Here is a 23,447-nt window from a genome sequence, read left to right on the forward strand (position 1 = left end):
GCGAGCCCCCTCCCTCCTGCCCTCCCCCTCCGCGGCGCGGCCGAGCTGTGGCGCCCCCTGGAGGCGCGGGCGCGGGCGCCGCCGCCCCTCCCTCCCTCCCTCCCCCGCCCCGCGGCGTGCGCGTGCGCGGGCCGCGGGGGCGCGCGGGCGGGCGGGCGTTCCGTCGGGGCCCCGCGCCGCCGTCCCATTCATGCGGGGCGGCAGCGGCGGCGGCGCGAGCGCGGAGCCCCGGGTGGCGGCGGCGGCGGCGGGGGGAGGGCCGAGAGGAAGAGGAGGAGGAGGAGGAAGACGAAGAGGAGGAGGAGGAGGAGGAGAAGGGGGGGGGCCGGCGGGCGGCTCGGTGTGGAATGCAATTATGGCTGGCACGGCTGAGGCGAGCGGCGATCCACGGCGTGAGTAACCCGATTGCAACTTTCCTCCGCGGGCGCGGTGCGCGCATCTGCTTTTTGTGCGTGCTGGGGGCGGGCGGGATTGCGTTTTCCCCCTCATTCCCCCCACCCCTTAAAAAAAAAAAAAAAAATCAGGCGAAGAGGGGCTTGCCCGGGCAGGGCACTGCCGGGCCGGCGGAGCCGCCGCGCTGCGGGAGCGCGGGGCGGGCCGGGCCGCGGCTGCGGGGCCGGGGCGAGCCCGCATTGCGCTCCGAGCGGCCGGGGCGGGCGGCTCCGCGGCTCCCGGCGCTTGCAGAGGGAGGAGGAGGAGGAGAACCCCCCCCCCCAACCCCCTTCTCGGGCTCGCCCCTCTGTCCCCCCGCTTCGCCCCGTGCGTTTGGCAGGGCGCCGTCGGGGGGTGGAGGGGAGCTGCTCCTACCCTTGGGGGGCAGCGCCGACCCGGAGCGCCGCGGGCTGCAGCCAGCGGTGATTTTTTTTGGGGGGGGGGGCGGAGGCACGGCAGGGGGTGCGGGCGGAGCAGCCCCCGCCGCCTGGCCGGTGCCTCCCGGCGGGGCGCAGCCGCCGCATCGCCCGGTACGTGTCCCCCCGGCGCCCTCCCCCTCGCTGCCCACGGGCGACGTGAGCCAGGGGCGCCGCCGGTCCCGGCGCTCGCACCGTCGCGTCGTGGCCGCCAGCCGGGGCGCGGGGCAGCTGTCGGGGGGCCGCGGAGCCTCGCCGGCTCTGGTCCGCGCTGCGGCCGCGGGGGACGCGGTGCCTGCGGCCGGGGAGTTGCGTTGAAGGGCGGCGAGAGAAGCCGCGGTCCCTGGGCGTTTGGTGGCCCTCACCCCTCTCCCTTGCGTGCATCCGCCCTGCTGATGCCCGCAAACACACGCGGCGGCGGCTCCCAGTGCGCGAGCGGGGAGGGATTTGCGAAATCGCTGTGGCACGCTGAAATAAATCCCGAAATCCCGTCTTTTACCTTGTCCCCCTGGCGGGGGAAAAAAAAAAAAAAATCTTCCTTCTGCCCCCGGTGAAGTGCTTGCCGAGCGGGGGGAGCTGCTGTGTAAACAGGACTTAACATGAAGGTCACTGGTTAAAGAGGAGATGGATGGGAAAGAAAAGACAGGCATTAACCTCACTTGTTAGCTCCCCCCCCCTTCCCCGTGCTTTGGGGAGGACAAAACAAAAGCAGGACCTCCTAACACGCAGATGAATATTCATGGTTCTCGTATGCTCTGGGACACGCAGGGGAGAAAAGTTGGGGAGACGAGCTGCCTTTTCAAAGCTGCTTTTTCCTCGGGCTTGAGATAAAATCCCTGCTGGCGGAGTGAGGTCTGTATCGGAGCGAATTATTAGTCTTTTGCTGGATTTTTTTTTTTCTTTTGTGGGAAGCTGCAAAAAAAAAAAAAAAAAGGAAAGAGGAGACAAGGCTATTGACTACATCAAAGGTTATCCATTTGAAAACACCATTTTCCTCTGAACAGCAGCTAATTGCTTCCTGAACAATCTCAGGGTCTTTTGTATATACTCAGTGGGTAAAATGAGTGACTCGATGCATCTCTCTCAAGACACCGGAGACCGAATGTGGTGGAAACGTAGAGAATCTGGGGAAAATCAGTGGGCCAGAAGACTCGCGGATGATGTGCGGATAATTTCTTAAGTGGTTACAGAGAGGGAAGGTTTTTACTTCTGCCTGCTTGCCTAGTCCCAGTCTTCTGATATTAGTAAATTATAGCGCTGGCAGCAGCGAGACAATACCGGGCTGTGTGGGTGGTGAGGAAGTTTAAATTCAGCGTATGCGATCGTACGGCAGGGTGAAATACAGGCAAGAAGGGATGGGGATCCAGCCCTTCCCGGTCCTGGTCCGGGTGCGTCTTAGAAAGTCCCAGTGCCGCTCCTTAGGGAAAAGCCATGCGCTCGGATTAAGCGTGGGCAGATGTGCCTGGGGATGGATGGACGGACGTTCTTCCCCGGTGGAGTTGCAGGGAAGCAGCGGTGGGGGGCTGGTTGGCTCTTGCACCGTTTGGTGGCTGGGCTTTCTGTGCTGCCCTTGGTACTCTGAAGATTAGTTTTGATGGCTTTTTTTTTTTGTTTGTTTGCTTGTTTGTTGTGGTTAGCGCAGCAATATCGGTTCAGGGAGAGAGATCGCTCGTAGCTGGAGCTCTTCGGGGGTGAGGCTGGAGGAAGGGCTGAAGTTTACCCTCTTGGCCCTTTTTCACAGACCCAAAAGATTTGGAGTCGAGCACGGGAATCAACCTTCGTGCCCCTTTGGGGCTGTGCAGGTAGCCACGGAAAACAGCCCCATGCTGCTGTCCGTAAAACAAAGCACTCTTTCCTGTTGGAGGCAGAGGGCCCTGAAAAAGATAAGCAAACTCCTCCTAACTGTAGCGGAGATGGGACGGAGGGATGTGCGGGCGGTTTAGGGAGAGAGCTGCGCTGCTGAAATGGAAGAGGGTAATAAAAGCCGCGCTGCTGCATGCTGGCAGGGCTGCCTCCCCTCCTCCATGCCGAGACGCGCCAGCCGCAGCTCCGGCAGCGCTGGGAGCCGCTGGGGCCGGCCCCTGCTCTGCCTCCCGGGTGCAAATGTCAGGCCGGGCAATGCATTTCCGTGGCGTTGCTGCGCGTTGCACATCCGTTGAACAAAGGAAAGAATCTGGCCCTGGGATCGGTCTTAATGAAGGAGACTCGTGCGTGTTTATTCTCCCAGCTCGGAGCAGGTCAGGGCCTTTGTTGCCGTCTGACTTGCTCCCGGCTGTAGCGTCAACCACCGGCGGGAGCTTGGCTCAGCCTCGAGCTGCGAATTTGTGAGCCGAGGAGCCTGGTGTTGCAGTGCTCGTGCCGTCAGGCTCCCTGCAAAGTCAGGGGGAGTCTTGCCTACGGGAGCAGACCTCTGCTGAATCCCACGGTGCTTTTATTTTGACTGCCTTTGCCTCTCCGAGCAGGGTGCTAGGCGCTGCAGTCGCTTGTGTGGGCGAGTGAGCAGGTCAGTCGTGCTTTTTGGCATGCTGAAGGAAGATGGACCTTGGAAAAGGCAAGGCAGCAAAGGTGCTGGCATTGCTCCGCGCAGCAGCGGGAAGGTGGGCATGGGTCACCCCGATGCCTGTACGGCCCTCGCTGCCTGCCAGGGCTTCCTGCGAGCTCAGGTTTTGCATTGACTTGGGACTTGGGCTGGTAGGATATACGTTTGCAGACCTCGGGTTGCTACTCTCTGTGATCCATTAGTGTTTGCTCCAAATTGTGTCGTTAGGCACTTCTGTGCTTTATAGAAGAAACCAGCGTTCAAAGTGCTGCTGGCTAGTTTTTGACAGGTGACCTGCCTTGTGGTGTGCCATGCGTGTGGAGGAAGGCCCTGGGGCCAGGGGCTGGGCTGGGAAGCCCCAGTGATTGGGAAATCAATTCAACGTGGCCTCCGATTCCTGCTCTGTCCTAGTTTTGGGCCGGGGCCCTTTTCCCCTGCGAGGTGCTGTGTGCCCGTGACTCCATGGGAAATCAGAAGGAGCCAGCGTTTGCCACCTTCCGGTGTTGGGGTGCCTGGTTGCTGGTTACTTCTTCTAGGTTTGTAGCTATAAAATGTTCTGGGCAGTACTCTAAAAAAATTTCCCGCTACAGATGTGATCCATAGGGAAAACGTTGGTGTGTTTTGATGCCATCTCTGGCACGCAGCCTCAGCTCATGGCTTGTCTTAGCTCTGGCACAGCGGGACAGTGCGTGTAAACACCACAACGTGTTTCTCCAGCTCTGTTTGGAAGTTGGGTTTGAGCAAATGTCATGCATATCATGGAGGAGAAAGCTCAAGCCAATAAATAAATCCTTATGGCTTCTGTGCCAGGTACAGGCAGACGTGGCTCATCTTCCCTGCGCTCGGCGCGTTGCGTAGCCAAAACGCGCGTCTTCAACCTGCCGGTCGGAGCGCATCCAGGAGCCCAGGCGGCATCTTGGTCTGTGTTGCTCTCTGGAGCATCCCGCTGCTACGGCTGCCTCCAGCCTTTGTTCCAGGTGGAAGTCACCATTTAAAACCTGAATTAAAAACATACAGGAGTTTATTTTCCCTTTGGCCAAGGCTTGGCGCGCCTCCTCGTTGCCTGTGTGCTGAGATGTTTGAGTCTGTAGCACAAACTCCGTGTCCAGGTTGTCAGGCTCGCCCTCGAATGCAAATGCTTCTGCTCCTTTCTCCAGTTAAGTCTCCTTGAGTGAGAGGTGTGACATAAGGCAGACTAATGCGGGTGAACTCTCTCTCCCGAGGGCGAGCGGCGCTCTGGAGCGGCCAGGCCCCTGCAGCGAAGGGGGCCGAGTGTCCCCGGTGGGTTGGGGCGTGGTGGTCTCCGGGTTAGGTTTTGGGTCCTGGTGCTGAGATGCAACATGCTGCGAGCGGGGCAGGTCCTTGCTGCGCCCTCTTCTCTTCTCTGCTTGTTGAGCTGAGCTTTGCAAGGGCTTTAGCTGGAGAAAGTGCCAGAGAACGCGGGTGATGGGCAGCGGGTGCCTGCTGCGCGGGGACCATCTCCACCACGTGCATCTCCTCCACGTCCGTGGGGCTGAGCAGCCGCTTGGCTGCCTCGTCTCCTCCCCAGCCTTTCCCGCGTCTCCTCGCCTCCCCGAGGCCGCTCGGGCTGCCGCTGCCGGCAGCTTGCAGCTCGGCCTCGGGGCGCTGGGAGCCTGCGCCTCCCGCTGTCTCGCGTAGCCCGCAATCTGCTGGCCAACTTGGCATGGAGACCGAGCAGTAGCAGTAATCCAATTTGGGCAGTTTAACTGCACTTTGCTGTCGGTGCTGCTGGCCAGAGCTCGGGAACTTTAATCTGGCTAATGACCCCAGCTTTGGGGCTTGGTATCCGACGACCATTTGCTTGATTTGGTTTTCCTTTCCTTCGGCTGCAGAGGACGGAGGCAGGCGCTGGGGCGCAGGAGCCGCTTCCAAGTCCTGCCCATGGTGTCGGGGACGCTTCCTACGTGTAGCTACGCGTGGTGGCAGGCGGGTGGGAACGGCATAGATGGACTTGGCAATTTTGCTTTCCTTTCAGGAGTCCTCTCCTTCCCCCTTTCCGTTTTCCCTGTCGTTCCCCCCCCGCTTTCTCTTGTAAAGATAAACCCTTCTACCAGAGCTGTTCTGCAGTACACAGTTATTTTCAGAAACGCTCAGCCAAGAAAAATAAAGTCTCTCTCTTCCTTTGGTTGCCTACTGTTTAATGTACAAAATACAGGGGTGGTAATTGCATTAAAATGTGTATAATTATACTGGGGGGGGGAAATCTTGTTAATTGCACGGGTGTTTTGAACTGATAAACGTTGAGTGATTCGTGTTTTCTTAAGAGTTCACTGAAGCAGAGCTGCAGTCCAGCGTACGAGGGGTTAGGAGAGAGGCTTGTTTTCATACCAGCGGCAGGAAGTCAGCTCAGATCCTCTCCCTCTGAACTGACTCCAGTGTCTCTCCATCCCTTGCGCTTTTCCCCCCTCCCCGCTTGTATCCGGGGCCCGATCCTCTGCCATGCGGGGCCTCTGGCCCCAATCCAGGCAAATCTTGAAGCGTTTGTGTAATCGCAGAAGCTCTGAGAGTCCCTTTGCCTGATGCGCTTAGTTAAGCAACCGCTCGCGTGTCAAAATATTCAGGCTCTTGCAGAACCAAATCCCTTGCGAGCGGAGAGGTGGAGACCGGTCGGTGCCTGCGTTTCGGGAGGAGGAGGAGGAAGGCTCCGCGGCGCCCGGGTGCCTGGTCTGCAGCGAGTGGGTGCTGCTGGTGGCCGGCTCTTCGGGCAGGGGTGGGAGGGGGGATTGGCTCGTGTTTCACATGCCTCGGCGAAATGCGAAAACCACGTTTTCTTCTGCACATGCCGGCCCTGTTAGAGCCGCAGATAACATCTAAGGTAATTGTAATGGCAATAGGTTGTTTGCTTTTGTGCATTCAGCGGTGCTTTATATACAGGCCGTCGTTGCAGTCTTCCTGTGCAGACTGTTAGTTTCAACAGGGGAAAAGGAAAACCCAAAAATATTTTAGAAGGAGTTTAAAAATAGCCTTTGAGCTTGGCTGGTGCGCAGGGGACGCTTTGCAGACTAATTTTCCCCGTTAGTCAGAGTCGGGCTTTGCAGCCCTGCGAAGGCTTTGCCGCCTGGCGTTGGGACCTGCCTTCTCGGTTCGGCCTTGCTGCGGACTTGCTGTCGGACCCTGGGGAGCAGGAGGGTCCCGGAGCTGGCCCGGGGTTTTGGCTTTTGCCTCTTGCGCGCTGGGTGGGTTGGGCTGCCCCGTCCCCGAGTGTTAACGGAGCCGGGGCAGGAGCTCAAGCTTGGGAGATTTTGGATTTTGTAGGGAAGGCTCCTGGACCGGTTGACCTCCCTTTTCTTGTTGGTAAAACTGGGGTAATGATGCTTAACCAGGGCCTGGGAGGCTCAGCTGCACGGATAGCCAGCCGGTCGGGAAGGGCAGGGGTTATTCCTGCCGCAGAAAGGCGAGCGTAATTCCCTCGGCGCGCGCCGCTCTCCGGCGAGGTGAGGTCTGGAGTTGGTCGCTGGGAAGCTCGGAGCCGCCGAGGCCTCCGTAAAACGTTCAAAATTCATTCCTCCCGTGCAGCAGTGTCACACTCCCTCCACCCCCGTCTCCTCCTCAGTCATTTTTGTTCCTAGAAATGCTGGCACGCAAACCGGATCGCGGGCTGTTACGCGTCAGCCCGCTTATCTCGGGGTCCTGCTCCTGGATGACTGCGTGGTTTCCATCGCCGGTGCGCGCGGCGGGGGCAGGTGGGGGGCTTTCCCCCCTCTTCAGCGGGACAATAAACTGTCTGATGAGCTCTTCAGAAGTCAAGAAACCTGTTTTTCAGGCTGATGTCATCGGGAAGAAATGGGGGAGGAGAGACGCAGGAAGGCAGGCGGGCGAGAGATCAGCGCCGCTTCTTCCCAAGCGGAGCCCTGCGCCGCCGAGCCGCCCGTGTGTGTCGGCGAGCCCGCGGCAGGCTCGGCTTAAATCGGCACGTGCTGTTATTCTTTATTATCTGTATGGCAGCGTTGGCCCCGGGCCGGCAGGCGTGCGGGGGGGGGGACGAGTGCTGCCCTGCGCAGCGTAGCGCGGGGAGGGACGGAGGCACGCGCGTGGGACTCGCGTGAGCTTGCACGGGGCCCGCGCGGGCGCTGCCAGCGCCCCGGCTCCCAGGCCGGCGTTGGGGCTTGGTGGCGCGGGGCGTCTCTCGCCCCTCGCTTGTGCCACGGTGCAGAGCCGAGCTGCTCCCTGGCCATCTGCAGGGCGACGTCACTTGCTGAAGCCACCTTTCGGCCACTTTCATTAGCAGAAAGTGAGTTTTTGGCAGGGGATCGGCAGGCGGCAGAAAGCGCGCGCGTCCGTCCCCTCTGGCCCGGACGGCTCTCCAAGCGCGGGGAGGCAGCCAGCTCCTGGACGTGTTGCATCCGGGCTTCAGCGTTGGCTTTGCCCAGGCGTGCTGGGGTAAAACCTCGCCGGTGCCAGGCGGACGCGCTGTCGGGGTGAAGGCGTCCCGGCGCGCCGGGGGCCAGCGCCTCTTTGCGGCGGCAGCGCAGACGCGGCCTTTGACTCTGCGTGCATGCGTGCGCCTCGCTGCTCTTATTGGATCCCCGCGGCCCGTCCCGTGTTCGAATGAAGCCTCTGTTAGTCTCTCCAAGCAGGGTTTCCCCTCTTTGTTTTGTTGCTGTTGGATCGCTTTCAGACGCTTCTCCCTCTCCGTTGCCTTTGCTCTCCGTCTCGCTGTTGAAGGAGACGCCGCTAGCTCTCGGGCTGTCTCGCTGCTCCCGGCTCAGCTCCACCTTGGGCAAACAAAACTCGGCGCGGTGCGGAGCCAGGACCTTTGAAATGGAAGTGAATCCGAGGTCTGACCTGACTTCCCAGGGCCCTTCTGCCTTGGTTTCCCCAACGTGGGAGTGCCGGCGCTCCGGGAGCAGCGAGCCGGGCTGGGACGGAGCCTGCGCAAAGAGATCGCTCACCAGGGAGGGACGCGGGGTCTCGGGGAAAGGAAAATTGGATTCAGCTCGGGGATTAGCCAGGGACTGGGCGAACCTTGTTTGGAGGAGAGGGAGAAGTTTGTGGACCCGCAGTTGTTTTAATTGGGCTTAAGTCGGCTCCCACCCACATGGGCTGTGCCCTGCCGGCCCCGTGCGCCAGCGGCAGCGCTCGGCTCGCCACGTGACTGCACGAACGCTGGTGTCAGCGCGGGGCTGGGCAAAGGAATGGGAATTTCAGCAGCAGCCGGGATTCACGCTGGATTAAAACAACCCCGGAGCTGCATCCTCTGCTGGGAGCAGAGGGAATCCAGCAAGCGGAAAAAACTCCTGTCCGAGCCCTTTGTCGGGAGCTGGAAGCTCTGCAGATTCGCTCTGAGATTTGGGGAAGGCAGATCTCTCCTGCTGGCTTTGCGGAGGCTGAGATCGCTGCGTAGGTAGGTTACGAGGTGGGGAGGTGCGTGCACGCGTTGGAGAGAGGGGAAAGTCCTCCCCGGAGAACCGAGCTGCAAGAGGTGTATTGATCTGAGGAGGGGAGAGCCGTCGGCTTGTGCTTGTGGCTGCCCTGGCCCGGTAGCGGATGCGGAGCAGCGAGTTAGGGAGCGAGGAGCATGTTAGCGTGTGTCTGGCAGCGTGATCCCCCGGGCCCAGGAGCTGAGCTCATCCGGTGGCGCCGCAGCTGGGCTGACGGTGCTCGGCAGTAGCAGCCTGAGGGGCTGTGCTGCTCCCGCAGCTTCTCCCCGGAAGCAGAGCAGCGTTGGTTAATGTGAGGGGCTGGTCAGGTCTGGGAGGCAAAGCCTTCCCCCAGCTGTACTTAGGGGTAGAGCAATAATAAAAAAAAAACAAAAAACCAACCCCCCCAAAACGCCCTACCTGGGGGGAAATGGCATGCAATATTGGAGCCGTGAGGCAGCAGCTGCAGAAGCAAAACGCTGGGTATGATTGTTTTGCAGCTTTGCACCCATACCTTGGGTGCTGCTTTTTCCTCCCGACCTTTCTGAGATGAGGCTGTCGAGGGAGTTGAACCATTAATGAGCCATGCTCAAAATAGCTGGGGCCTCTAGGAAGCAGGCTCTGCTCCTCGGAGAGGTTTGTTGCAGCAAGGAGCAGGTCGGCAGCTGAGTGGTGGGACAGGGAGCCGGAGAAGGGGTGAGGGACCTGGCGGGCTGCAGCCGACCCCAGCTGTGGATGCACTTTTAGGAGGGCCGATGTGCATCCAGTGTGTCTGTGAAGCGTTTGGGAGCGAGGTCAGCCAGGGGAAGGAAGCTGGTGGCAAGAGGACTTCTCTCTTTGAACTTCTCTGCTGGCTGTTGGGAGATCCGACTTGCAGGTCTCCTTGCAGCTCTCTACGGGTCGAGCCGGACCGAGGTGACCTGCCAGCAGAGCTGTCTTTCAGGCGTTTACATGGGGCAACAGCCTGGCGGGATGTGAGAAGCAGGGCCTGGAGCACAGCAGTCAGAGTGAAAGGTGTCCTCCTTTGCTCTGGACTTCATTGCTCTGAAGCTGAGGACAAAAGGTTATTAAGTGATCCTGGCCTCTTCAAGGTGGCAAGACTCATGCCGGTCTAGTGTGTGAAGCCTTGAGCTGGCCTGGATGTTAATGCTGGGAGGCCCCACTTCCACCTTGGGTTATGTTCCCAGCGTGGTGGGTTGCATGGCTGCAGCACTGGCAGGTGGCTCCGGAGGGGCTTTTGTGCACCCTGTGCTGAAACTGCCCCCAGGGACTTGGGAGATGCTACGGGCCCTCAGTCGAGAGGACATGTTGCGTGGCAACCCCAGCTGGCCCCGTCGTGGCCTCGCGAAGCGGGAGGGGAGGCCACCCGCTGCCCGTTGGTGTCCATCCCGAGCATCAGGTGGTCCAGGTCTGCATATTGCTCCCTTGGCTACCGGTGCTCGGGGGAAAAACGGGGTGCACTTTCCTAAAGGGAAGTATACATGCAGGTGATATAAAGCAAGCCCCTTGGCAGTCCGTACGGGGCCCAGATCTGCCTGTTCTTTGGTACCCAGGTGTGATCTGAAAATAATGGAAGGGGCAGCCTTTGAGATGTGAGCATAGTTGGGGAATATGTGTAAAGTCCTGGTTTATACCCGGTTTCCATGGCAGGGATAAGCACTGCTGGCAGGACCCGCTGAGACTGTCCTTGCTCTTTTCTCTGCCTTGTGAAGTTGTGGTGTGAGGAAGGCTGTGTTTCCATCTCAGAAATGCTCGCGGTGCTGCTTGGGAATGGTTTTCTGCAGGGCAGCGTACAGTCTCTTAATTCTGAGAGCAGGCGGCAGCCTCTAGATCTGTTCTCCTTAGTATGATGTGACTTCCTGGGGCGGATTGGAGAAGAGGAATCGTGTGCTTGATAGATACCATTTTTTTTTCCTTGCCGCTGATTCTGTTATGCCCCTTTTGGCTGAAGGCTCGAAGCTCTTCACGAGGTCCCCTTGAGCAATAGATGACTGCTTCTCCCTGTTGTGTTTCTCAGACAGGACAGAAGAGGTTGAGTTACTTGCCCAAGCCTGCGTAGGAAATCCTTGCAGAGCTGGAGCGGGAGCTGCTGTGCCCGCATGTGCTGCGATGGCTCGGCAGGACTGCTACCTTGGCCCATGCCGGTGGGATAGCGGGAGGCCCAGGAGGAAATGAGAGCACTGAAAACCCTAGAGATATTCCTGATATATGTGATTGTAATTGAGATTGGAGCGGGGCTGCTTCAGAGCTTGCCATTGATTTCATCAGGGTTTGGTTCGAGCCAGGGATGAGATTTGTAATGATTTCACTCGCTTGCTAGCTGAGGAGCAGGGGAGAGATCCCCGAGAAATTGTTTTAAATTAATGTGTGTGGTGAAGGAAGGAGTTAAGGTTTAGCCCTGTTGCAGATGGTTGCATATGTAGTACAGCTCCTAGTTCCGTAACACCACCAGCCTTATTGTTGCAAGGCTTTTCCCAGGCAGACAAACCTAAAAATATACCAACTGTATTGTGAGACTGACTCTCCTGTGGCCTGCGGGCTTTTCTCTTCTCCATATAATCACCCCTCTCTCTCCCTTTTGCTAATTATTGGCAGCGAGGCAGCTCATGTGTTTGAAGATGGAGCTGGTTCCTTCTCAGTGCGTTTCCTATCGCTGAAAGCAGCAAGTGACTCAGAGCGATTATAGATAAAGACCCATTAGATCCCATTTCTCCTGTCCTTCAGGGGGTCACTTATGAGGGTTTTCATTCCCATCAGTTGTCTTCCAGGCTCTCTTTCAAAGCGCTCCTCCTCAGCGAGGCCATAAAACTGTTGGGGCAGTTTGCAGCCATGTCTCAGCTCCTTGAGAGCAGTTTCTCTCTGAGCAGGAGGATGCTTTTCCCAGTGCCAGTGGCTGTAGATCTGCCTGGGGCTCCGGTAGTCATCCAGGGCTTGCCGAGGTGCATGTCGTCGCTGGTGGTGTGGATGCTGAGATGCGAGCCCGCGTAGTGAGGAGGTCTCTCAGTGATGTTCAGCTCGCCTTTCTACAGCTGCGACTGCTAGAGGATGAGCGCGGAGGGCACTGAGCGCACGCAGGAAGCAAATCCGTGGGGTGCCATATGTGCAACTGTTGCGATTGTCAGTGTGCTTTAAGCCACGACTTCAGTTGTTTCGATGGTGGCTGCTGCTTTGTAGCATTGTCGCCCTTGCTAATTGCATCAGTCGGTGCTCTGGACCCGCTCCCTGAATGAGTGGAGAGCTGGTCCTTAATGCCCTGTCCTGTCTTTGCCTTTCCAGGTTAGTTTTTTCCACCCTAGTTCTCCTGCTTTATGCTATCAAAAGTGATGGTTATTTTCCCGATGCTTGATCCCCCGTCCCAAACCCAGGTTTCTGGCTGCACAGCAGGACCGAGAAGCCCACAACCTCGGAGAAGAACAGTGCAACCCATTTCCATCTCTTTCCATCATTAGCAAGCAAGTAGGATGCAGGCATTTGCAGGGCAAGGCGATGGCTTTCTGATGAAAGGCTCTTTTGAAGTCGGTGTGTGTGAGCGTTGGCCGTGGCGGGCAGAGGTTCCAGCCTGATCCAGTTCACGGGGCAGCTGCGACCAGCGTCTAAAACGACACGGGCCTCTTGGCCACTTTTGAGGTGGAAGTGCTAGCGAATTTCCTTCCCAGCGTGGGATAAAACGGGCTGGGGTGGGTTTGGCGGTTGTGCGATTGCTTTGTCAGCTTTGCTTCTGACAGCAAGTTTCCTGCAATATATATATGGCATAATATATGTACATATATTATACATATGTATATGCATGTGTATATATATGCATAATATGTATGTGTGTATTTATATACATATACATGTATGAGAGAGAGAAAACCCTGTGTGTACATGCAAAATAAACAGAAGCCTGCAGTGCCGTGCTGCCAGCAGTGCTGCCCGCGTGCCCGGGCTGCGCGGCCGCGGTCGGAGCTGGCTCTGCCCAGGGCTGCTCCCCGCTGCAGGATGGTCCGTGCTGTTTAATCTGCCGCCCAGGCAGCGGAATGGGATGTATTTTTAGGTCTGTTTGCGTTGCTCTTTGAGTTGGCATTCGTGCACGGCCCAGGCTGGGATGTTTTATTTTAATGCAGCCCATTTCAGGCCTGGGCTCAGCTCCAACGTGCCTGCTTGGAGGTTTCCACGAGTTTTGGTGGCCGTGTTTGCGGCGCCGGGTCTTGCTTCCTGTAGGCAAACTCAGGCCATCAGGAGCTGGGGAATCAGTCGCTGGACGGGGCAGCGAGACGTTAGTCCCGACGGGCTGTGCCGTGCCGGCGTGTGGCCGGGGAGAGCCGACGCAGCCCTGGGACCAGGGCTCCTGGGTTGCCCTGGTGTCTCCGCCTTGGGGTGAGCTGCTGTTTGGGTGCAGCCCTGCAGTGATTGAAACACAGACCGTACCGTGTCCCTGCTGTGCCGTTAGTCACGATGTGACCTCTCCGCGGGACTGGAAGCAGCATGGCGGGAGGGAAATGCCCTTTGGCCGGTGCGACTCTCCTCCCCGGCCTCCTCCGCAGGTGTCGCGGGGGGGAAACGGGGCCATGCAGGCATCTGCGCTCTGATGCAGGGCTGCTTTCCGCCTTCGATGGTGGTGGGGGCTGACCCTTGCTTTAATTTGACCCGAGTCTCAGGAACCCAGATCATTTCATACTGAGCAATGCAAACAAACAAACAGTTTCCTACTGTTTGTTGTTTATTTTAGTTTTTTTTAACACTGATTGCTTTAAGCAGATCTTATTGGGCAAAGCCACTGCTGATGTTAGTGCACTGGGACAAGATGTTGCTGCTAGTACATATTTAGGACCAGAAGTCTCTGTGGAGCTCTGCAGACTATCATCTGTCTGCTCTCGGCTCACCCCAGTCCTGCCTTGCTTTGCTCTTGTTCCAGCCCCTGCGTAACAGTTCCCTAAATTAATTTGGGAATCTCCTGTTGTGCTTTCCAGCCCTGATTTGTCACAGTGGCCTGACCTCTGGCTCTTGTACCAGCTCCCAAAAATAGAAGCGATGAATAATTAGAAATGCACTGAGAAAATGACTTCCCTGTCCTGCTCCCTTGTCCCAGCAGAGCAATGCTCCGGTTTGGTGTTCCCACGCTGTAACCGGGCTCCTGCTTTTGCTTCCGCTGCCCTTCCCTGTTCCTTGTCCTCGCTCTGCGGCGTGTTGCTGGTGCGTAAGTCGAGTTTCATTTAGATGGTAATCTCCTTGCGACAGAGCTTGCCGTATTGTTCCTCTCCCCATGCCGGTGCAGATGGAGCTGTGGTCGTGCTGGGGTTTGTGTTTGCTTTGAGTCACGTGTGCCTCGTGTCGCGCTCGGCTGCCCTGTCCCTCCGCCGCTCCGGGATCGCAGCCGGCACCCCGGCAAGGACGAGGGTTGCCTTGTGCTCTGCCCCGGCGCCTGGTGGGAGACGTGCCTGCTCCCAGCGACTGGGAAACCCGCCACCAATAACCCGCCGTCCATGCGGAAGCGGCGCCGCCTGCTCTTGCCATCCTCCCGGCTTTCTGATCCGATTGTTGGCCCCATCCTGGGCCTGGGTGTGGTGAAGGACTAATACATATGCTCATAACGATGGTCTTACAGATAAGCCCTTAGAAATTGCTGGATAACGAAGGCTGCCTGTCTGCTCCCTACGAGGGAGAGCTGTCCTGGGCGCGCTCCACCCCAGGAGCCGGTCGCACCTCGGTGCTGGCGTGGGTGTATGCTGTTTACTCAGGCCTATTTGACTTTACAAAACCTTGCAGAAACATGGTATTTGGACCGCAAAGATAATTCCAAGGGCTGGTGGCTCCTTGCTTCAGCTGACCTCACGCCCTGGGAGCTTTGCAACCCCTGGTGTAGCGTCTGCGGTGTTATATGCCGTTCAGTATACGCTGCTGCCCAAACTTCCCCAAGGCTGTTGCCTTGGAGGTTGATGCCTTGGGGAAGGGAGGCAGAAGGGACCAGGAACGCTGCCAAAAAGGAAATTCAGGGAAGGGAGAGCTCCCGGGGCTGGGCAGGACTGCACAGAAGATTTGGAAGAGGTGCTGAGGCCTTGCCCAAACCGCCCTGGGGGCGCAGAGGAGCAACTGGGGCTCTTGCTGCAAGGATCGTGGTGGCCGCACTTGCTCTGCATTGAGTGAGTGGGATTTCATGTGTGTCAGGAGTAGGGGGGTGGATGGATATCTCCCTCTCCTCTGAGACTAGCTTCCAGGCTAGCTCTGTGGCTGGAAGAGGCTGAAGCAAAATAGAGGGATGCCACATGGGATATCTCGGGGTGCCTGGCTCTGGTCAGTGGAGAGCACCCACGTGGACCTGTGTGGCCTGTGGCCGGCCTGGTGAATGGGAGCAGGGTGCTTGAGGGCTATACCAGGAAAGAGGGCTGGGCTGCTGTGGGGTTAGATGCATTTGACCTGTGGGCATGGCTGTCACCCCTCAGTTAGCCAACGCTACCAGAGCGTCCTTCCTGTGTGCACAGAGAGCTGCCCTTGAGGCTGCCGAAAGGGCTGGAGAGAGACCGATTATATCACCCGGTGGTTTCTTGGAGAGTTCTGGGCTGCGGCTGGGGCTGGTTCGGGTGCACGGCTTTTCCCAGAAGGGGCAAGACTGCTCTCGCTCATCTCCAAAGCTAATGTGACCTAATTCTATTTCCTGGATCCTTTTCTGTGGGACCAGGCTGCCTATTTGATCCTTGAGCAGAGCCCTTCAAGGTCTACTCGGTGGCCTCAGGGCCTGGCTGGCGAGGTCAATAGTGCTGCTAAAAGCTGGCTGCCCTGCTCTGCTCACCTCTTTCCTGTGCTGGCCGTCAGCGGTGCTCTCAAGTGAAGCGCGCTCCTATATTTTTCGCATGCAGAGCTGATGGCATGATGCTGGTTGCTTTTTGATGATAAGTAATCCAGTCATCAGGTCCCGGCAGAGCTGAGCAGTCACCAGGGGCCATGTTTCCTACCTGTGCCACTCCCTGATGGGAATCGGCCTCGTTGCATTGGGTTGGGAGCAAATTATCCCTGCACGAATTGAGTCAGATCACCGATAAGGAGAGGGAGGCTCTCCCCTGCTTGCTTTTGGAGTGTCTTATCTGCCAGGCCTGGGGAGGGAAACAAAAGGCTGAGCTCATTTCCTGGCCGTGGGTCTTTGGAGCAATGGTACCGACCCCTGAGCAAAAGGGCCAAGACAGTGTTGGTTGGAAGGGCTGTCCCCTGGAAAGGTAGGTTGCATAGCTGTGCTCCCTAAATCAAACATCAACCCAAGAAATGTTGTATCTGAAGGTGCTGGCACGTGAAGATCTGTGGTGCCAGTGGGCACCCTGTGGACCTGTCTCCCCCTCGGCGTCTGTGGCACGTGGATGTGTGCCAGGGCTCTCAATGCTTCCAATGCCCTTTCAAAGGTGCTTTGAGATCTTCCTCTGCGTAGTGACTAGAGCTGTGTTTCCTACACCCTGTCCGGGTGTGATGGAGATGCAAAGGATGGAGCGACATGGCTGGTGTCCACAGTGGACTGGAGGGCACAGCCCGCCTGGGCTCAATTTGCAGTTCTCCTCTGCAGACTCAGTCATGCACTGTTTGAGTAGTAAATTGGTATTGTTTATGTCTTCGTTCATGAAAACCTCAAGCTTTTTCTTGCTTTTTCTGTCTCTTGCCCCCCTGCCCACCTTGTCTTTTATAAAAGCAATGTCGTCTTAGCGTGCTGGACGCCAGTTAAGCTAACAGTGAAATGGGTTGCGGGCTGTGTGCCGGGGGAGGCCTGGAAGTGCTCCCGCTTCAGGACACAGCCACGCTCCAGCGGCCAGGCACAGAGAGCCGAGGCGATCCACCAACCTGGTGAGAGGGCTGGGTACCCCTCGGGTTTGAGATGTCTCTGCAGGTGGGAGAGGGTGCTTCGCAGTAACTGTGCACGTTCCCGTGTGCTTCAGAGCTGGGAGGAACCTGGGGTTTTGTATCTGCTCCTGGTGGCATGATGAAATGGGGCAGGGGCAGCAGGCTCATGTTGCAGCTAACTGCTTGTTAGCAGCTGGTCCCCAGCTAACACTTCAGTGCTGCCAGTGGTCTTAAAAGCAGGCCTGTTGTGCGGGGCTGGGGCCAGCTACACCCCGCCGAGACATTTGTATGCGGTCAGTGTGCTGGAGCGAGTCGCAAGGCTGCTGCCTGCTGGGGACGTGTCAGCGCAGTCCGGCTAGCAGCTGCAGGGATGCTCGTGGTGGCTGCTGCCCCTCCCGAGGGGGCTTGGTGGAGCCGAGAGCAGAGTATGGCCCTCTCTGGAGAGGGCGGTTGTGCTGGAGGCCCGGATGGCGAAACAGAGCAAATGGCAACTTGCTGGTTGATGGTATCAGGGATATGCTATGTGTAGGAGCGTGTGCGCCTGCGACCGGGCGGAGTCGTCATTAGCATCTCACAGCTTCCTCGGGTCCCTGCCCCAGGGACGTGAGTTTCTTTTCCCCCAGGGCAGGGGATAGTGGGGGCATTTTGTTATGTTGCCTAGAAGAAAAGCATGAAGCAGCAGAGTCTCTGCTGGGTGGAGTGGAACAAGCTTATTACCGTGGCAGGAGCTGCAGGAAAGCCTCCTAACCCTTCTGTGTTTGTCTTTCTCTCTCTAGGGCTGACCAGATTGGCAGTGTCCATGATGTCCTGAATGCAGAGCCAGCGGAAGCAGAGGAGACTGTGTCCTGTTAGCTCTTCCTAATTCCCTCATCCCTTTAGTTTGGGTTTGTTTCTATTTATTTTGTGGCTGGGTTTGGGCACGGCCTTGGCCGGATGTGACACTGCTGCAATGTGGCTCCTTTGGCTCAAGCACCACTTGTCCGTCAACATTTGGACCCTGCTGCTCTTGGGGAGCACCTGGCTACCGCTGGCGGAAGGCAGCCCCAAGTCTCCCTTTAGGACTTTCCCGGTTACAGACTGGAGCTTGACACACTTGGTGGTCCATAACAAAACCGGGGAGGTCTACGTGGGGGCTGTCAATCGGATCTACAAGCTCTCCAATAACCTGACGCTCCTGCGGACCCATGTGACAGGGCCTGTGGAGGACAATGAGAAGTGTTACCCTCCACCCAGTGTTCAGTCCTGCCCCCATGGTCTGGTCACCACCAACAATGTTAACAAACTGCTGCTGGTGGACTACTCCGGGAACCGGCTAATCGCCTGTGGCAGTGCCTCCCAAGGTATATGCCAGTTTCTGCGGCTGGATGACCTCTTCAAGTTGGGTGAGCCCCACCACCGCAAGGAGCACTACCTCTCCAGCGTCAACGAGTCGGGCACCATGTCGGGGGTCATCATCGAGGTGCTGAATGGGCAGAACAAGCTCTTTATTGGGACACCCATTGATGGGAAGTCGGAGTACTTCCCCACGCTGTCCAGTCGCAAGCTGATGGCCAACGAGGAGAATGCGGAGATGTTTGGCTTTGTCTACCAGGATGAGTTTGTCTCCTCCCAGCTCAAGATCCCCTCGGACACACTCTCCAAGTTTCCCACCTTTGACATCTACTACATCTACAGCTTCAGCAGTGAGCAGTTTGTTTACTACCTGACCTTGCAGCTGGACACCCAGCTCACCTCGCCTGACTCCACTGGGGAGCAGTTTTTCACCTCCAAGATCGTCCGCCTCTGCGTGGATGACCCCAAGTTCTACTCATACGTGGAGTTCCCCATTGGCTGCGTGCAGGATGGCATCGAATACCGCCTGATCCAGGACGCTTACCTGACCAAGCCTGGCAAGACTTTGGCCAAGTACCTGGGCATCTCAGAGCGGGAGGATATCCTCTTTACCATCTTCTCTCAGGGCCAGAAAAACAGGGTTAAGCCTCCCAAGGAGTCTGTGCTCTGCCTCTTCACGTTGAAGAAGATCAAGGATAAGATCAAGGAGCGTATCCAGTCGTGCTACAGAGGGGAAGGGAAACTCTCGCTGCCCTGGCTCTTGAATAAGGAATTGGGCTGTATCAACTCGGTGAGTTCATGCTTGTCTCTACCCCAGCCACCCTGTCTTTAGCCCCTGGCTGTACTCTGTATTCAGACCCTTCACAGTTGCCTAGGCTGATGTATGTTTTTCCAGTGGGAGGCCCCTCGCTTCCTCTGAGGACTGACACTGTTAAGGCAGAGTGCTCAGCTTGCTTGGTAGCATTCCTTGTGGAGACACTGGCTTTGGTGCAGGAAGGCTGTCTGCGTTTGGGCTGAATCAGCGTCTGCTAATAGCTGCTGGCCCTAAGTGAGAGGCTGTGTACTGAAACAGGTGCCTGTTTCTGGTTCCCCAGCCCCGTGGATTAAAGGCGTGTAGCTGACCTGTTTTGAAGAGCAGGATGTTCAGTTTTCAGAGGGACAGAAGGTCTCCGCTGTGTCTGTGCTGGTGACTCCCTTGCGGGAGGCATGTGTGAACTTGGGAGTGTCTTGTCTCCTGGGGCTTGGTGGAGTCCCTTTTGAGCTGCTGCTGTGGCTGAGCAGAAGGTGTTGGGGATGGTAGAATGTGGGGGACAGGGAACCCAGAGCTGGAGGCTGAGGGAGGCAGCGAAGGTGACAGTCTCAACAGAGGTTGGTCAGGTGCTCAGTTTGGAGGGACCATATTCCCTTCACAGTGTGTTGAATAGGAAGGGTACAAGCATCGGGCACGTTCTTTTCCTGCTTCTGCTGTACCAGGACCTGGTTGCGCTTTTTGTTCTAGGCCGTGGGGAGCAAACGGCCTCCTAGTTTTGCTGCCTTCTCCCCTTTTCTGCTCTTGCTAATAGTTGGTGACCGTTCTTGGCTGCCTCCTCTCCCTTCCACTGTGGAGGCCTGTCCAGGAGGAAGGCCTGTCAGCTCCCTGGCCCTTCTCCTTGGATGGGCTGCTCTTGCTGCCTGAGGTCTGGAAGATCTCCTACTCACCACGGCCTTTGCCCTGGTGTGTGCTCGGGGCATCTGCCAGCAGAGAGAGGAAGGTGGGCACTGCTGAGTTCTGCAGGGCTCCCTTGCTCCTTTCCCAGGCGCCTCTTGAGCAGAATCAGCTGGATGCTTGTCCAAGGCTGATGGGCTTCTGTGGCTTGTGGGCCTCCTTGGGGAGCGTGTCCCCTTCTGCTGAGCCTGGCGTCGTTGCCATCAAAGGGGATGGGTAGCTTGCAAGGGGAAAGCTTCGTCCCTGCCGCTGAAAGCATGTGCGTGAGGAAGAGCGGGGCATGAAGGAAGCCACCATAAATGTCATTGTGTATGAGGGCCTGTATGTAGGGTGAGTTTTGAGTGTGGTCAGTGCAAACCACTGCCTGGAGATGCTGGGGGCAGGTGCTGGGATCTCAGGGTAGTGATCTCCAATAAGGACAACTAACGCATCCCAAGAGACACATCTCCTCTGGGCTGGGGCTGATGTGTGAGTGTGTGGCTGCTGCTTGTGGTTCATTTGCTCTGTGTGGAGACTCGGAGAAGTGGGGAGTAAATCCAGGTGGTAATATGTAATGAGTGGTCACAGGGAGGTATTCCAGCTGCTCAGGATGATGGCAATGTATTATATCAGGCTTCTGTACACGGGACTGGGTAGTCTCCAGTCAGGGTCAGATACCTGGTGGGTGTAAAACAGCCCAGTTCCTACTAAGGTCTGGGAAGTTGCATCATCCTGCACCCGCTGCAAGCGGGCCTGCTGGGCCTTGCGCATACCAACATAAGCAGGATCTGCTGCTGTTGATCTCACTCGCTCACCTAGGTAGAGCTGAGCCCTTCTCTTGTGGAGAGGCTGTGCACGTGTGCTGTGGGGCCAGTGCTCCCAGATTTTGCTAGGTCATAGGGAAATGTATTTATTTTGGTGGTTAGTCCAAGGCAAGGAGGCTGGGTAACACCAACGGGGCAGAGCTGCTTTCTGATGGGATCCCAGAGCTAGAAGAGGTAGGGGTAGCTGTACATTGGGATGAGGGGAGTTGCAGTCAGGTCTGAGTCGGGCAGACCACACTGGCTGGACAACTAGGGCTGCACAGCGCTGGGAGTTTCCCCACTGCGTCCTCCCCGGCCTAGGATGGCCAGCTGCTATTGTGGACTCTCCTGGAGCAGGGCACGGTGCCAAAGCCTCTGTGGGGCTTTGCCTTTCCAGTGCAACTTTCACATCACAGATCTGCACAGAGAAGGGCTTTGCTGTAAGATGCTGTTGGTGCGTGCGTGTTGGTTGTGTCTGATGGAGGTCCTGATAGCTCCTATTCCTGGTATCACTCACATCTTCCCAGCCTTGCTTTGTGGCACTTGACTATCATTAAGTACCCAACCCTACCTGAGTGCCCACGCAGGTTGATCCCACGCAGCCCTGAGAAGCAGGAGAAGAGGATGTTGCGCTCCTTCCCCTGTCCTTTTCTGGGTTTGGGGTGCGTGGTGGTGGTTGCAGGTGGGTCAGCGGCCGCTACCTGCTGTGAGCGCGTCAGCAGCTGTATGGAGCGTCCTGCCTTCCCTGCCGCCCCCCTCCCTGCAGCTCCGAAGGAGACAGCTAACAGCTGCCTGACAAAGTAAAGGGTTTGCTGTCAAGAGCACTGGGCTCACAAATCTGATTTTGGCTTTGAACTAATTCAATTTTGGTGGAAAATGATGAAATCGTTACACTGCTGCCTGTTGGGTCGCCCAGCTGCTGACTCAGGGAGAGGAGCTGCCTCCTCCCGCACTCTGGATGCTCTCCTGGCTCGCCTGTCGCTTCTCCCTGTGGCGGTGCCGTGTTTGGGGAGGGGGCTCTGCCCCTGCTGCAGCTGTCCAAGAAGGGAATGAGCTTGGGGCCTGGCTGTTTTTCTGTCTAATATGGGGCAAGCTGCATCCCTGGCGGGCTGTGTTCTCTGCTGCAGCGTGAGGCTGCTAGCAGGTACCGGTGGGTGCTCCGTGGTGTCTTGGTGAATCTCAGGAAAGTTCTTGTTGTGGGACTAGGGGGAGAAACAGCGGCTGCTTTGGCATCTGTGCTGGATGCCGTGTCACGTGCACAGAGAGGTTCTGCTGCTGTGCGGTATAGGAGGTGAAATCCTGTGGGTTTGCATGCCCTATGCTTGCACTTCCCTTCCAAATAACTATTTCTGTGGCAGCCCAAGCTAAGAGGCATCTCGTTGAGTGGCTGAGCTGACTTTGTTTCCCTTGGGTTCATCTCTCCCTGGCTGCCCCTTCCTCAGGGTGCTTTGCTTGCACATGTTTTCCCTGCCATGCATGGAGCTGGAGGGGGAGGAAGAGGAAGGGCTATGCAAGCGGAGAGTCATCTTGTTTGTTTGCCCAAAGCTGAGGAAGCCAGGCTGTCTGGAAATGGAGCTGCAGAATCAATTCTGGTCTGTTAGCCTCTCCTGTCCTCTGGCCCTTTTCTCTTCCTTACTAGCTTGCTTCCCTGGCTCTCTTCTGCTGTTTGTAAGCATGGTGGCTTAGCCATGGGCGAATTCCTGGCCTTCGGGAATTTGGGATTCAGCTAAAACGCTTCCCCTTCTGGGGGAATCTTCCCCCCCACTGCCTCTTGCCGTGGGTCTCGAGTGCTAGAAATAATATCCATTTCTTGCCATGGTAGGAGAGTAGGACTGGACACTGGAAGTTGGTACCCAGGAGCTCTGATCACATCACACCTCAAAAAGATCAGAGCGGGGCTGTGTGGGGCCTGGATCCGTGGTGCAGGACTCGGGCTGTGCCACGCAGGTTGATGACCCAGTAGGTAGCGCTTGTCGCCTTGAGGCAGTACTGGGAAGTGCCTGCCCCTTCGCAATTGCTTCATTGCAGGCAGGGCACAGCCTGAGACCAATGGTTTGGCCCTATTGTGCTCTTCAAGCATATTTTAATAGGAGAGAGGATGAACTCCTGTTTCCTGGCCAAAACCCAGCTCTGCAGCTCTCAGTCCCCGGTGCAGTTTCGCCCGACGTTATATTTCTTCCGCCTTTCCTGTCTGGAAGAGTTATGTTGCTGTGCACCACTACACAGCTCCCTTGTTCATCCTAGAGGTAGTAGGCTTTTCGCAGTGGCTGCATTACCCCGTGCACGCAGCATAGGAACCGCTCGGCAAGCACCTCCTGAGGATCTCGCAGCATCGAACATCTGTCACGATCGTGCTCGGTGCTGGAAGCACCAGTTCAGCTGAGTATCGTCTTTGTGGTGAGAGTCTAATTTCCACATACAAGTAACCCCGAGTGCCCTCTATTTCCTGCAGATCCTGAAGCTCACCATGGTCACAACTGCTGCAGTCAAGGCTGCAGGTTGAATTGGAGACCTGCATAGGTGGTGTCATAAGTCTTTAGCTGTCTCACTCTGGGAGCGTTGCCTGGCTGGTGTCTAGATCTTAGAGAAGTCCCGGCAGGGACAGCTTGTGTGAGAGGGAGGTTTAGGTATAGCCCTCCCCTCTACGCCCCGGTAGAGGGGCATGGGGGAAGGAGCAGTCCATTTCTCATGGCCCTGGGGATTTACCTGGATAGTACGGCTATTTCTGTTGCGGCGGGTGTCCTAGATGTCTGTCGGTGCTATAGCACCAGTCCCTGTCTGTGGGGTCTGTCTGTTCCCATTTTGGGGATGGCTTTAGGCTAGTAGAGGCCTGTGATGGCCCCTGTGGCCAGTCCCTTGTGAGTAATTGGATACCAGGGTGCTCTTTGGATCCCACAGAAGTGGATCTTGCAGGGTTACTGTGTCCCAGAGCAGAGAGAGAGAAAGTGGCGGAAGGGCATGTGTTTGTCTTGCCGTGGCTCTCGTGGGCTGGGAGCAGCTGATGCTGGGGTTGCGGTGGACAGCTTCGCATGGAGGTGGTGGCTGCTGCTGTTGAGTTGT

The 23,447-nt window shown here is 57.2% G+C and overlaps 1 protein-coding gene across 1 annotated transcript in view; it reads left to right on the forward strand.

The window, feature by feature from the left end:
• Positions 1 to 278: 278 nt before the first annotated feature.
• PLXNA1 (plexin A1) overlaps positions 279 to 23,447 on the forward strand; it is a 165,309-nt gene continuing 142,140 nt past the window's right edge. The window contains exons 1-2 of the mRNA XM_068906774.1: positions 279 to 392; positions 17,345 to 18,690. Of these exons, the coding sequence (XP_068762875.1) occupies positions 17,518 to 18,690 (1,173 nt within the window). The 5' untranslated portion in view covers positions 279 to 392; positions 17,345 to 17,517. The remainder of the gene's footprint in view (positions 393 to 17,344; positions 18,691 to 23,447) is intronic.

This window comes from Struthio camelus, chromosome 14 (assembly GCF_040807025.1).
Source record: "Struthio camelus isolate bStrCam1 chromosome 14, bStrCam1.hap1, whole genome shotgun sequence".
Lineage (NCBI taxonomy): Eukaryota > Metazoa > Chordata > Aves > Struthioniformes > Struthionidae > Struthio > Struthio camelus.